Source organism: Stylophora pistillata, chromosome 1, assembly GCF_964205215.1.
Source record: "Stylophora pistillata chromosome 1, jaStyPist1.2, whole genome shotgun sequence".
In the NCBI taxonomy this organism is placed as follows: domain Eukaryota; kingdom Metazoa; phylum Cnidaria; class Anthozoa; order Scleractinia; family Pocilloporidae; genus Stylophora; species Stylophora pistillata.
In genome coordinates this window covers 10,100,990-10,116,367 of record NC_142519.1, presented here as the reverse complement: position 1 = coordinate 10,116,367, position 15,378 = coordinate 10,100,990, and the positions used below count along the sequence as shown (strand labels likewise).

The 15,378-nt window shown below is 40.6% G+C and overlaps 1 protein-coding gene across 1 annotated transcript; it reads right to left on the bottom strand.

Moving 5' to 3' along the window:
- Positions 1 to 2,779: 2,779 nt before the first annotated feature.
- On the bottom strand, positions 2,780 to 13,985 carry LOC111322023 (uncharacterized). Its single transcript, XM_088735586.1, is given in 17 exon segments — positions 2,780 to 3,007; positions 3,009 to 3,270; positions 3,934 to 4,097; positions 4,200 to 4,376; positions 4,491 to 4,549; positions 5,291 to 5,403; positions 5,706 to 6,095; positions 6,365 to 6,388; positions 6,945 to 7,379; positions 7,687 to 7,779; positions 8,166 to 8,234; positions 8,767 to 8,886; positions 8,969 to 9,146; positions 9,420 to 9,883; positions 10,468 to 11,043; positions 11,825 to 11,915; positions 13,515 to 13,985. Coding segments are annotated over 16 exon segments (3,273 nt in total). The 5' UTR covers positions 11,910 to 11,915; positions 13,515 to 13,985; the 3' UTR covers positions 2,780 to 2,943.
- Between the last annotated feature and the right edge of the window lie 1,393 nt (positions 13,986 to 15,378).

Genomic DNA, 15,378 nt, shown 5'->3' with positions numbered 1-15,378 from the left:
TGCCGCTAGAATATCGACAGGAAAACATAGTACCAGTCGAACCTCCCTTTGAGACCACCTCTCGTAAGCGACCACCTCTCGTTTAATAGCGGCCACTTTATCGAAATGCCGGCAAAAGTTTCCAAGTCAAATCACCATAAGAAGATCTTTAAAAATTGTCTGAACAGATGTCGTTAAAGTGGAGCTACAGGGAGGTTTCCAGGCTTTTTAATGCTTGTAGCTTTTAGCCATGTACATTTTGTGGAAATTTTGCTTGTGTTCTGTTCTCGGAGAAATTTGGATAGCACTACTCGGAGTAAGAAACCAGCCAAGTTTCTTTCACGTGAATTGTCTCAAACGCTGTATGAAATAATTTGTGAGAGGAAAACAATTACTATGGATCTTAGGTTTTTTTCCTTAAAAATAAGTCACTAAAAGTTAGATTTCGATAAGCGCTGGTGAAAGGGTCCAGATTAAAATATGGAGCCTCCGTTGCCTGACCTCTGGTAAGCACCCACCTCCTGTAAGAGAATACCTTGACTTACCATTTCGGGTGGTCGCTTACGGGAGGTTCCTTTAGCCATAATTGCTCAGGTAACAAAGATTTCCTATATTAAAAATAACTATGGCGTGGTATGTTATAGAACTGAAATGTTGTTGTTCGTCGTGGTTTGTATAGATAGTGAACACGGTTTAATCGTTTGTCTCGCGATGTAAGAGGCAGGCTAATCAATCGTGTATTGATCGCGACTTGTCGACTGCTATACTCAGTTAGTTTTCGTCAGGCGACGAGGTCGAAAGTTTCGCAAGCTCGCGCACTATAAGAACCGTCTCATCTTTGTTACAAGGTACATTAAGTGCTATATTGCCCCAAGAGAGTTTCGGGTCCAGCCTCCAGGTCCAACCAAAGGCGCTCCGCGCAGAGTTGCCGAACTAGCCTCTCTGAGATTTTTAAGGGAAAGAACACACGACTGACGCGGAAAGCTGAGGGAGATGCGAAAACAGAAACCGAATCTATTGTTAGGAGCATAACAGCCAGCCTCTCTACAGGTGACGCTGCTTCAAAAAGTTGATACTCAGAGGTTGTTTGATGCCATTAAAGAACCGCAACAACGCAACTTTCTAGCGCTTGTCAAGAGAATCAGATCTGGAGATCCACTTCAGCAACTAATGTTGACCTAATACCTCGTGTTCACGGAAATAAATTGGTTATTAGCGTATCCTCGCGGTCCCTCAGAAACGCTGAGGTGTCTTTACTAGGGAAAGGATTCAATTTCGCAGTAACGCCAACTAAGATCCCTGCCTCGGCCGACAGTTGTTTGACTCGAATCATCGATTATAAAACTTGATTCTGAGAAAGCGGACAGTGTTCTGTAACATTACCAATGAAATGCTGAAATGCAAAAAGACCATAAACAAGATGACTCTATCATGATCCTACCAGGTGGAAAAGGTCGTGCCAGCTTAGTTTAGATACCGGCGCCTACCATGATAAAGTGAAAACAATGGTCGAAATAGGTCTATACCAAATTCTCAACAAAGACTCAACCAACTGCCTGAGCCGATGACTCACTGACAAGTTGCTCAACCTAGAACGAAGTGGCCATTGGCCGAAAACGAAATACAATAAAATCAGATCTAGGCACAAACAGCCACCTAGGATCTACGGCCTACCTAAGATAAACAAAGCTGAGATACCATTAAGACCCCACAGCCTTACGCACTGTCTTAAATTAAATCCGACACGACACGCAGATCGCACTTAGTGCGATAGAGTTAGTGAAATGGGACGATGTTGTTTTCAAGATCCTTTGTGAACATGGTAAAGTATACATGCATCGGGGAAATAGGGGGAGCGATGAAAGAGAGAACTAAAGAACATGAAAGAGATATACGGCTTGCTTGTAGTCAGAATTCAGAAGTTTCAGACCACGAAATTGAAACAGCACAAGTTCGAATTCCTGTCTGGGTTCAGGTTAAGTTTTTTGATCACGAACTCTCACTGGTCACGCGAAGGGTTAAAGAAGCTATCCACACAGGACTTCATCCTAATAACATCAATAGAGATAGCGGAATCGAAATTCTTAAAGCATGGATGCCTACCATCAAATAGTGCTACTGAGCTGATCAGTTACAAAGCGGAAAGCGCGCCATAATGCGCCAATAACAACAAACCATGTAAATAGCGACACGTAAACTTTCGACGTTCGCTTGACGAACACTAGCAATACAGCAGTCGAAACGTCGTGATCAAGACGAGATCGATTTGTCTCTGGCGTTATATAAACATGAAAACTTACTCAATCATGGAGAAGATGCTCATCGGAAAAAAGTAATTGTGGGGATTTCTCTTATGGTGAGAAACCACTTAGGAGATTTGAAATTTCGACATTTACTCATTGGGCACGTGACCACGTAAAGAAAAGATCAAGACGTTGACGAGACTCATGATATCATGCTTGCAGAGAAAGTAAGTTTCTGTGAAATTTGTTGATTAGTTGCCATTAAATGAGGGTCTCGGTGGGGTAATGGCTTGTACGACTTACGGTTAAAATTTTGCCTACTTTACGACTAACGGTTACTTTCTTACCATTGTTTTCTGAAAATTATTACGGTTAACATTTTTTACGAACAATGACCAAAATTCGTAAATTCTTACGCCTAACGGCTAAGTTGGTATGCTGTTTTATGACAGTACAAGACCCAACAGAGTTCAGAAACGTAAGAGGCCTAACCCTAACCTAGGTTTCAGTCTGGAAGATGTCAATTCCCTTAGGATGATATTCACATTCCAACGCAGTCAGATACCAAAACAAAATTTTCATGCTATAAACAGCTGTGACAGCTGACGTAAACGTAACATGGCTAATAGTTTACTTGGTCGACTTCTAAATCTCTCCATGCAATTAACGGAGCCGTTTTCTTTGAGCTCAATTCTCTTTTGAAAATCAACTTTCTTTCAAACTAAAAATGGCTAACAGTTTGTGAAACTTGAGTGCCTGGTGGGCAAGGTCTCTGAACTGTTGGAACATCTTATTGCCAAGGTCACTGGAACTGTCATCGCTCGGGCCTGCGATGCCATGGCCTGGAGAGGAACCACTGGATACCTCGAAAAGCCAGGCATGATAAATCGCCTGCGATTTGCTTGGGCTATTACACCATGTCGCATGGCAGAATACTGCATATTGCTTCCAGCTGCCGCCTTGGAATTGCAACAAAATGGATTACAAGAGACGAGGCAAGTGGTAAAGCAACTGGGGGTACAAGTTCCCAACACAGCGGGTGGAACTCCTGAAATAAATGAAAAACAAAACAATAATTGTCAAGCGAATCACGCTCCAACGTTTTATATTCTATCGTAATTCAAGAATACAAGTATCAATTTTTCGCACATAATCGTAGACAGCAGCAAGACTCGGAGGGGACGATTTCATAGAGTGTTAGATCGCAAAGATACCTTGTAATTGTTGTTATTTTCAGTGCTATTTTCGTTTTCCATCTCCTTCTGTTCGGTCATTATGTTTATTTAATATTCGATTTCTTCATTTTAGTTTTCCTTCCACATGCGATGTGACAAAGTGTGATTGCGATAAATCAGAAGTAGATGTATTAGTGGGCCATTCCGACTGAAACGGCGTTCCCTCGATTGTCCTCCAATCGCAGTCGAAAATGCGACTTTATTACCACTAAGAAAAAGGTGAAAATGGGTCCTAGGTCCTCGGTCGTAGAAGTCCACTTGCTATCTACGTCAGCAACAGGAAAGCTTTATCGTTTACAATCTTATCCGCAGCGAGCCAGGAATTATTATGGGAAGTATATCAACCAAAGTATTGAGCAGATCACCTTGGAAGCATATCTATGCCCATTCCTTTCTAAAAGCTTAGCTGCATTTTTTTATGCCACAATTTCATCCCGTCCAACAATTTACTTTCAAATATTAATGTTAAAACTCACCTGGATGAACTATTCTGACGGACTGAATAAGAGTTTTCTGATTAACTGGACCAGGAAGTCTTCCAAGGTTCTTCCTCAAATGTTTTTGAAATGGCTTTGTAGGATCAGGCTTTACTCCAGGTCCAAACTTTAAAATAATTGAAGTTGTCACTGATGACTTCTCACTAGCAAATAGAAAAAAGAAGTTTCTCTCGATTTTTTTCCGAGAAATGAAAGAGAACAAATAATTTTTCATAAATTTCTGGTCACAAGACGGCCGGCCTTACTTGGAAGTTGCTCCACTTGAAGTAGGCTTTGACGCTGGAGTGGCCTGTGTGGTTCCTGGGGTAACCAGTGTTGGCTTGGTTGCACCAGAAATTGGAGATGTCCCTGATGACTTGGCAGGTGTCGCAATACCAGGCTTTGTTGGTTTACCAGTGGGAGAAGTTGGCTTCGGGGTTTTACTTTTGGAGAAATTTCATGATCAGATGAAAGAAGGAACGAACATTTAAATCATCAAAAAGGAAATTTACTTACCACTGGTTAAAGTTTTCTTAGCCAAGAATAAATGTATTTACCTGAAATCTTCGACATATCCTGATACGAAAGTCGAATCGATCTTAAAGATTTCCAGCAGCTAAAATTAAGGAAGGAAATCAATTATAACATAAAAGCATTAACAGGGTCATTATCAATCGATGAAGTCGCTTTCAGATTATTGCCATGTATAATCGACCATTTTGACTTTTAGAGTAGTTTATTGATTATAGAGGCTACATGCGAAAACTCTTTTACATCACAGTTATTTTTTGGATAAGTATACATCGAAAGAGCCTACCCTTGTTTATGCTAAAATCACACTGTGTGATGTGAAGTTCATTTATTTGTTTAAGCAGGTTGATTTAAGCAGGTCGATTAATTGGCAGCTGTAATAGCTGATGTGGACCTGCTGTCCTAACCCACCCATCCCACCCCAGGGGAGGACATCCATCACACAGTAATCTCGTGTGTGGGAAATTAACGTCTCCTGCCCCAACCCTGCAGGACACGGGACCTCCATTTATTCGTCCCTATCCGAGAAGACTAGAATATCTAACCATTTCTTGATGTTATAGAAAGGTAGCAAATTCTTCTCAATTATTTTAAGACCTTGAGTGTTGGTCCGGCCGGGGCTCGAACCCTCGACCTCCCGCACTACAGTCCAGCGCTCTATCCATTGAGCTAACCAGGATGCCTTGAGATTTAAAAATCCTTAGATTCGTGGAGCACAATAACATAGAAACTTTAGCATTCAGTTATATTTTGTATAAGATTTCAACTGACCTATGAGAGGGCCTCGTCTATAATACATGGATTAATTCACAGCTCATAAACCTACCATTGTCTCTATCTTTTGCTTGAGGTCCAAATACGGGAAAGAAGTCGCTTGGCCATAATCATCTGTCCACAGTAAAGTGATAAGTTGTATCTTCATGCGATATGTAATGAGTCCTAAAAGGTGGGTTGTAGAATGTTTAGTTGAGGAACCAGTCTTATAGCCGTGCTTTAGTTTAAAAGTAAGATCCCTTCTACGTGTGTCCTAGTTTTTTTGGGGGGTTATACGCTCAATTTTTTCACACGAAGAAGGAAATTAACCTGAGTTGTGGAATGCGACTATGTTTTTTTTTTAAACTACGTGAATTGTTTTAAGGATATAATTCCAGTTCCAGTTTCTGGTTCAAACGTGCAAAATATAATCCACCAGTATTCCGTCAAAAGTCTCTGGAAAGAAAATTAAAAAGGAAAGTCCTCACCTTCAAGGGGCTTTCTAGACACGTAAGTATGTGGCTCAGTACATGGAGCATCAGACATCAGTGTGCCATAGATAGTCCCTTCTATACCAACGCAGTCTTCCTTTAAGCCTGTTGGTTCGTTTGCTCTCCAAGAAGTGTGATCAACACTGGTACCATCTGACCACGTATACGTCCCCTCTGTGATCCGATCATTCAAGCCTGTCCAAACTAAACTTGTTATTCCTGGTGTGATAAGCCGTTGGACAAAGCCCACCTCGGATGTCAGGTGGAAGGATACTAGGGTAGCGTTATCTTTGGCGCTCTGAAACAGTGCTCCCTCCCAGGTCTGTTTATCCGTATGATATCTGTAACAAGTCCCTTTGTGCAGCGTATATCCGTTGGTACACAGTGCTATTGAATGGAAAAACAGAGCTAAAACCTTGTTGATTTTACAGGAGTGAGAAATGGATCGTAAAATAAATACATCTCTGATACTGACTACCGAAATGAATAACCCCCAAGGTGTAACTTGTAATGTTGGCAATAAACATAATAAAAAAGCATCTCCAGTTTGATCCGCCTGACCCTTGTAGGGGATATTAAATCTCAAGAAAATAAAACTTAAATCAGATGTCTGAGTGAATGCATCAAAAACAAAATCGAGAAAACAATATACTTACCACTCTGCAAGAGGATGTATACATCTAGGAATAAAGAGTTAAAAAATGATAAGTTACCATGCAAATTATCTACATCCTCCTTTTTTGACCATTATTTTAACTTTCTAATCTTAGAATTGGCGAGAAAAGTGCATGGTTCAAGCTAAGTAGCGACGAATATTTCTATTCAAAACAATTTACAGTCCGCCATTTTCTACTACATTTCCCTGTCTGAATATCGGGAAAAATTTCGAAGGGAAAACTTTTCATCAACAGAAAACGTACAAAATGTAATTATAGGTGATGAATGAACGTTATGTCGTTTATGTCACTATTTAGAGTTACTGTCAATTGAAGCACTACTGCATCAATTGAAGAACTTGATCCTTAAATTATGTCTTGAATTTACAACTGATATGAATGTACATGCACAGTTGAACATTCATCTTACAGTTATCGGTTGAACACTTATTATCCTTAATACGCCTAACAAACACATCTTTTGCACAAATTTACTATTTTTCATCATCATTCAAGCTGCTCTTACCTTACGTTATCGTTTCGGTACTTTTAGTGTGCATTATGGTTTTTTGTCGCATACCTGTATATGGTAGGACGTTTTCTTTAAGCAATGGCTGTTTATTTCCAGGCATTGGGTCAAAGTATACCACTATGTAAAACTTGGCCGACGGTGACCTGGCCAATCCGACACCAACAAAGTTACTCGAGAGCCATACGAGATGAATGAAGGGCAATGCCAGAATTTTTGGCTTGCGCTTTGCCCAGTCGTAATACTTCACTGATGTGTACCATGTCACTACAGCCAATTGGGCCAACCCAGTTTGAGAACCAACCTTGGTGAAGACGTTCGAGCCGTAACTCGTGTTTGGATCTATGGAGGCTGTTCCTTTGGAGACCAAGAATTGCGCCCAGTTTTGGGCTGCCGTGGAAATACGAGTGGAAATAATAAGAGGACCTGCACCATGCAGGCGTCTCAATCGATTAATGAACTCCACCACCTCTATGCGGAAACCATCTGTAAGAGCAAGTTTGGGTCACGACAATTTTCGAAAAGTATAACTCACGATTGGTGAGTCTCATGTCACATAAGAAAGATTAGGGAATGGATATCCAGATAATATGATGCTATTAAGGTGCAGACCATTGTCACCATATTTTCTGACCCCACATTTGCGAGGTGTACGAAATACTTACCGTAAACTACCCTACCAATAACAAAGTTTAACTCATTGATTAAGACTTTTTAGTAGACAAGCGTTAGGCAGACATTAAGATTGCCATGAATCATTTTGACAAATCTTGTTGCTGTTCAGGAAACATACCTATGTTTGTGATAGCTCCAGGGGTGGTTACTCTTCCAGTGCTGGCAGGCTTAGTGGTCTGTCGTGGAGTGGGGACTTTTCGGCCCGGTGATCCTTAGTAATATTAAAGAAGGAGTGCACTTAACCCAGGAAAGTAACTATACGCATCAGCCCCTAACATTTAGAAATATGCACATTTGACGAGGGTTCCTTTGCCAGTCTCAAAGCTCTTTCTTTTTTATGTTGTGTGAACATTCAAGGTCGAAATAATTGTTACTTGAAATTTATATCATAAGGAATATCTCGAACCGAAAAAGGTGCGACTGATTTTTTGAGCTATGACCGAGACTACCACTCTTTTGGCCGATCGTACGGAAGAGACATTTGGGAAGGGATCCCAGGCTCGTTTAGAGTATTGGTAGAGGTTTTAGTTCCCAAGACGTCATAAACACCACTTACCAACTTTTTTTTGTCGCTCTTTTCTACATTTGCATGGTTACCTTTTACTGGTGTTGTTGGCCTTCCAGTCGGTCTTGTTGTTGGCTTTCCAGTTGGTCGGGTTGGTTTTTCTGTAAGCAATTGCAAATAAAGATAGTCAAAGGCCAGAGTGAAGGATGATCGAAAGGAAACGTGAAAATGCAGGCATGACACGATGATGATGACGTCGATAATGATGATGATGATGATTAGGGAGTCAACGGTACAGCTCTGTTCGATGGTATTATGTCTGCCTTAAGAATGTGGATCTAAAATCTCGTAGTTATCGCTCGATGCCTCTTCTCTTTATATCGCTTTGACAGTTTATGATCGAAAACAATGAAAATAACTAAAGAATTTCTCCATTTGATGAATTAATAGCTCAAATTAGCTTTTGGTGGTTCTTTGAATTCACATATTCATTTTTTATCTTTACTATCCTAGTGGGAAAATATTATAATAATGGGAATGTTAGAATAGCGGGAAAATGTTCGCATAAACTGTCAAATGGATTAATTTTAAATTATATTTGGAAGAAGGTGAAAATAAAACGACATCATTTCCCGTGAGTGTGGTCCACATGGATCAAATGAAAATAAAGAAATTCAAGCGTCAGGTTGTTACCATCACATCGATGCCCACGGTACCCTGGTTTACAGCGACATCGATAGCCAGTTTTATCTTTAGTGTCCACAATGCAGCTCCCTCCATTTTTGCAAGGACTGGCAAGGCAGGGATCTTTCTCTGAAATATTTGTAAAGCATAGCATCAGTAAAAAAAGACAAGTTACCTGCTAAATATTTCTGAATTAGATAACATGACTTACGTTCCCCGGCAGTACATTTGGTCTTTATAGCCTGTATCTGGTTGGCAGTCAGAGCAATTCCATAAATTTGCAGACAAGTAACTCTGCCTCTAAAGTACTGCTTCGGATCGCTCATGGCACCTATCCGAATGGGATAGTGGGTAGCTAAATGTATACGTCCCATTCTCATGTGGGCAGTCTAAAAGAAAGATTACAAAGAAAATCTCTTAACAAAGAACAATTGAAAAAAAGCCCTTTAACAGCTGACGAAAATTAACAAAAGAACAATTAAAAAAAGGCCTCGGTCGTAGCCGTTGGTCTTCGTAATCTTGTTATCAACTTGCGCATTTTAGGATAAAGTCTTGATATTGAATGCCTCAGATACTGTTCAAACCTCCCATCACTGAGGGTGTTTTTAACACCCTGATGGCTTACTGATAACCTTAGTGTTCTTAAATATAACTCGTCTCACCATGCGTCCATTGACCCACAAACTTGCAACTCCGTGGTTGTAATCGTACGTAAGTCCAACATAATACCACCTCTTCGGATAGAAAGAGGTAAAATAAATTTTCTTTCTGTAAAAGTTGCGGCGGCTGTGAATAAGACCCACTAGTACTTTGTGGTGTGTCATCCAAAGGCCAACGCCATATCCTCCTCTTCGGTAGTTGATGATAGGACCAGATGTGCCTTCTGGGAAAACCCACATAAATATTGAGATAGAACTGTACGCATCTAGTTTGCCACCAGCTTTATTTGGGAAGTCAATGTAGCTGTCGGATGTTCCCTTGAGGTAAAATGCTCCACCGGCTCTCCCGTAGGGTCCGGAGACGCTGTTTACCGAACTTAAGTAACCTGTGGGAGCTCTCCGTGGGCTAATATCCTTTCCACGGGTTTGCTGGTTAAGTGGATAAATTCCAAACGCCATGGGAAGGGCTGTAAAAAATACATCACTTAGTTTTCATTAAAATTATGATCGCATTATCAATCGAAACTCGAGCATGAGCAACAATGGGTATCCTGTCAATTAGCCGGTGGAGGTATTTGGGTCGAGTGATTAAATGGAACTCTCGGACAAGACACTTTACTCTATCATAGAGCCTCTCTTCACCCAGGAATATAAATGTGTAACGACAAATTGTCAGGGGAGCCTGATAGAATGCTAAGGGTAACCTTGCGATGGACTAGCATCCCCTACAGGGGAGAGTACAATTAGTCCAGGTCACTTGAGAATATCGAATATCGCCACAAGATTGGCTCAAACTCCGGCTGGATGGGTTACTCGGCACGAGTACAAACTTAACCTTTACTCAGGCAAGGCATTGTGTAAGGCTAAATTTGTTTCCTTACTCTAAGCTAAGAGGGTAGAAGTGCTAACACTTGATACAGAAAAGCAATTTACCTCTACTGACCTCGTTTTGAGAGGCATAATATTTTGAGAAAAAAAAACGGTATCAGTCAATAGTGAATTTCAAACTTATTGTTTTTTCCATTTGAGACAAACTTCATTACACACTCACCATTTTTACAAGTTGTTGTTGCCAATCCTGATATAACACTGCTGAGAGTACTAAACCTACTGGATCGAAAGACGTGAGCTGGTTTTTGAACCAGCAACCTCAACTCGTACTCCTTCACAAACTGCCCTATGGCCAAAGCATAAACTTGCACTCCTTTGGCTCTCAAAGGCAGAACCGCTTTGTCAAGAGGGATTGAATCTGCCGTGCGGGTCTGATAACCGTCCGTCATTACAATCAGTATCTTAGGTACATTGCTCCGTGCTCCACCGTCAATAGAAAACACCTCTTCTGCTACCTTTTTCAGTGCCAGATCAATTCTTGTATATCCACGGGGATAAGGAATTTGAGAAACTGCTATGGCGAAACTCCGGAAGCTAGTAAATTGAGGGAACGATATTTTGACTTCAGCCCTTGTGCTGTACACTACTACTGCAGCGTGCGTTCCAGAGCGAGAAATTCCAAATCTTTCCACCGTATTTTGTATAAATCTCTTTTCTTGATCATACCCCCATGATCCAACACTGCCCGAGGCATCGATTGCAAAGGCTATGTCAACTGGACGTCTGCAAAATGCACCTGTGAACATGGAAAATTTTACAATCAATAAAGCTATTTTTGTTTATAGCAAGCTGAAGAAAATTTTTCACGCATGCCCTGTTAGTTCTCGAACCATTATAGGCTTCGTTATGTGTGCGTAATATTGCCAATGATCTGGCAACTCGATGTCTTCAAGGCGCATGTAACAACATTATCACGCAGGTCGCTGAGATATCTTTCGTATTCGTTCCATTCCACCACCTCCTGGTTAGCTCAATTTGTAGAGCACCGGACTGTTGTGCAGGAGGTCGAGGGTTCAAGCCTCGGCCGGACCATCACTCAGGGTCTTAAAATAACTGAGGAGAATTTACTACCTTTCTGTAATATCAAGAAATGGATAGATATTCTAGTCTTCTCGGATAAGGACAAATAAACCGTAGGCCCCGTCTCCTGCAGGGTTAGGGGTAGAAGACGTTAATTTCCTACGTACGAGATTACTGTGTGGTGGATGTCCTCCCCTGGGGTGGGATGGGTGGGTTTACTGGGCCCGCAGTAATTGGGGCAAGCTGTTGCGGTGTCCCTGCCTTTCGGCCAATCTAATAAATTATAAATTAAATCCGTCGATGAGCTATTTCCCCTTCCTCACCTCCCCTTTCTTTTAAATGGCTTGGTAGAGATACATAGCTGTAATAAACACTTTGAGACAGTTCATTCTCTTTAAGAAAAATACCGATTCAGTCAATTGTTTCGGCCCGCTGGGACTGTAACCGTGAAGATAGAAGCTGTTCCCTGAATCAAAGTACATACACCTAAGATTTACCATATGCACATCGCCCTTTGAAGACCAGCACAACAACAACCACCAGCGGAAAAAGCAATTCCACTAAACGCTGAAGTGACTTCATTTCAGGCTGGAATAAAAATAAAGAGAAATGCTTTTTTGTGTTAAAATGAGAAGGAATTGTGTTCGAATTACCTGTAATGTAAGTTTAACAAGAACAAAAGACTAAGGGCTGTGAGATCTTTGGTATGCATAGGATTTGCGGTTTTGAATCGGATTATCAGTTTAACTTTACAAACCCCTGGGGGACCCGTTATTATTTTTCACGGGGGATTTTGTGTCACAACAAAATTAACCTGATCCCGTAAGGTTCGATAAAACTATAACCGAACCTCTGCTTGGAATACTTAATTAAACAGCTTTAAATCGAACAGTTAGCCTTGACAATCAAATGGTAGTGTAATTTTAAACAATGTAAATAGGGCAGATTTTTCTTTTTCCTCTCTGTTTGGGCTAAAAACTCCCTTGTCTCAATTTTTAAACAGGGAGGCATGTCTAGGAATTATATGTAAAGCACGATCAAGTTTAAATTTGTTTTGCTGATGTGTAAGATAAACAATTTTTACAGTGTCTATTTTCTTTACTGTAGTTTCTTTCGGTAACTAAATCAAAACCTGTGCTGTAAATAGGCCGTTCACAGTTCAGGGAGAATATTAACTTGTTGATGCGAAAACACCTTCATTGAAAATAGGAAGAATTGTTGAAGGGTCCGGCCTAATGTGGCGATGGCTTTTGCGGCTGACAGTTGAATTTATGGCCACTTAACGGCTAACGGTCAATTACTTTACGTTGCGTTTTGTACGGTTCACTTTTTGTGTCAATTTTTACACCTAACAGCTGCGTGTTTTTGCTCTCTTGCGGCTAACGGTTAATCACACCGAATCCTCACCAGATCCTCCCGTCAGTTTATTAAAACTTCGATAGGGTTATGTTTTGCCAAATGTCAGCGTATAGGTATATTTTATCTTCATCTTTAGGGTAAAGGCCGAGTCAAAGGTTGTGACTTTTTTTCAGAACTCAATTTAGAGGGTTGAAACCGTCGGCGAAATTTATTAGCGGAGTATAATTTTAAAGATTTTTCCTTGATGGCTTTACATTAAAAGAATTGCAATTCTCAGAAGTAATTTAATTGCAGTGATCTGTGTTTTGTTGTGGTTCACCAGAAGTCAGTAAAATTGAAATGAGTTTTAAGAACCCCAGGCGGAGAATTTGTTGGGTGCTTTGAAAGATGGTTTGTACTAATATTGGCTAATGTTGTGTACATGAGGCTAATTTTGTTGACCGAGAAACGTCACAGACAAAATTTTTCAGAGATCGGTAGGAAGTGGCAGCTAAAGGGCAGCATATTTTGGGAACAGAAACGAGTGCTAGGGCCCAGCAGGAAAAAAAAAACTCTCCTCTCCTCTTTTAAAGCGACGTCGAAGGAAAATTAGTTTTAGTATGGTTCCGGAATCGTTCTGATTCTTTCTTTTGAGTAAATTATCGTCATTTGAATGATCTTCAAGAGGTTTGCAATGTTTACCGAAATGACAAGCAGGAGATGAAGTCATTTTAAAGGAATTTAAACAAAGTTTGTCGAAAGGACAAGAGACACTGTCGTCTAAAATGGCAGGAAGAAAAAATACACAAATCAAATTAATTAAGGGCTACAATTTAAACGTGTACTCACCGAGGTCTTTCGAAGAGTGTATTACAGCCATCAGTTCTGTCGCTAGTGAAAATTATAAATATATGCATCATCTTTACAACGACGTTACGAGTCGGCGGCAAAATTGTTTCTTTTGGGTTACGATCCTTTGAGAAACCTGCAAATCCACACGCTTGTTTTCGTCTCTCAATTTCAAAGGAAGTTTACTTATTTCCATTTATCAAATATTAGTTTTTGGTCCACCTTCGATCCCATTTTGGCCTCATTGTTCAGTTCCTTTGGATCAAAATGGTTGGATTTTGCCATTGATATGAATTTTGTTCCCCTTCCTTTTATTGCGTCCATTAAAACGCCAAATGTCCAGACATCTAAGCCATAGGAGCACGTGATATAGAACCAAAAGAGAGTCAAATTCGACACAACAAATGCTTTTTTTTTTTCTGGTAACGCAGCGGTTTCAACGATAAATTTTCAATTGATATGGCTTCATTTTCTGTTTCGTGACTTTAGCTGATTAAATTCTTTACACGTACTCGCCACGGTAAGGGTGTTGTTTACTGCTCGACTTAGAAAGTTGTCAGAATTTCAATTTACTTCAAGTTGACTAAAACCAGGCTCAATAAATTCATATTATGATTTTTCATCAATGACAACCTCTAATCCCTCGGTGTCTATTGCCTTCATTGGAAATAAGATTCAGAAGAGAAAGATGCCGCTAGAATATCGACAGGAAAACTTAGTACCAGTCGAACCTCCCTTTGAGACCACCTCTCGTAAGCGACCACCTCTCGTTTAATAGCGGCCACTTTATCGAAATGCCGGCAAAAGTTTCCAAGTCAAATCACCATAAGAAGATCTTTAAAAATTGTCTGAACAGATGTCGTTAAAGTGGAGCTACAGGGAGGTTTCCAGGCTTTTTAATGCTTGTAGCTTTTAGCCATGTACATTTTGTGGAAATTTTGCTTGTGTTCTGTTCTCGGAGAAATTTGGATAGCACTACTCGGAGTAAGAAACCAGCCAAGTTTCTTTCACGTGAATTGTCTCAAACGCTGTATGAAATAATTTGTGAGAGGAAAACAATTACTATGGATCTTAGGTTTTTTTCCTTAAAAATAAGTCACTAAAAGTTAGATTTCGATAAGCGCTGGTGAAAGGGTCCAGATTAAAATATGGAGCCTCCGTTGCCTGACCTCTGGTAAGCACCCACCTCCTGTAAGAGAATACCTTGACTTACCATTTCGGGTGGTCGCTTACGGGAGGTTCCTTTAGCCATAATTGCTCAGGTAACAAGGATTTCCTATATTAAAAATAACTATGGCGTGGTATGTTATAGAACTGAAATGTTGTTGTTCGTCGTGGTTTGTATAGATAGTGAACACGGTTTAATCGTTTGTCTCGCGATGTAAGAGGCAGGCTAATCAATCGCGTATTGATCGCGACTTGTCGACTGCTATACTCATTTAGTTTTCGTCAGGCGACGAGGTCGAAAGTTTCGCAAGCTCCCGCACTATAAGAACCGTCTCATCTTTGTTACAAGGTACATTAAGTGCTATATTGCCCCAAGAGAGTTTCGGGTCCAGCCTCCAGGTCCAATCAAAGGCGCTCCGCGCAGAGTTGCCGAATAGCCTCTCTGAAATTTTTAAGGGAAAGAACACACGACTGACGCGGAAAGCTGAGGGAGATGCGAAAACAGAAACCGAATCTATTGTTAGGAGCATAACAGCCACCCTCTCTGCAGGTGACGCTGCTTCAAAAAGTTGATACTCAGGGGTTGTTTGATGCCATTAAAGAACCGCAACAACGCAACTTTCTAGCGCTTGTCAAGAGAATCCGATCTGGAGATCCACTTCAGCAACTAATGTTGACCTAATACCTCGTGTTCACG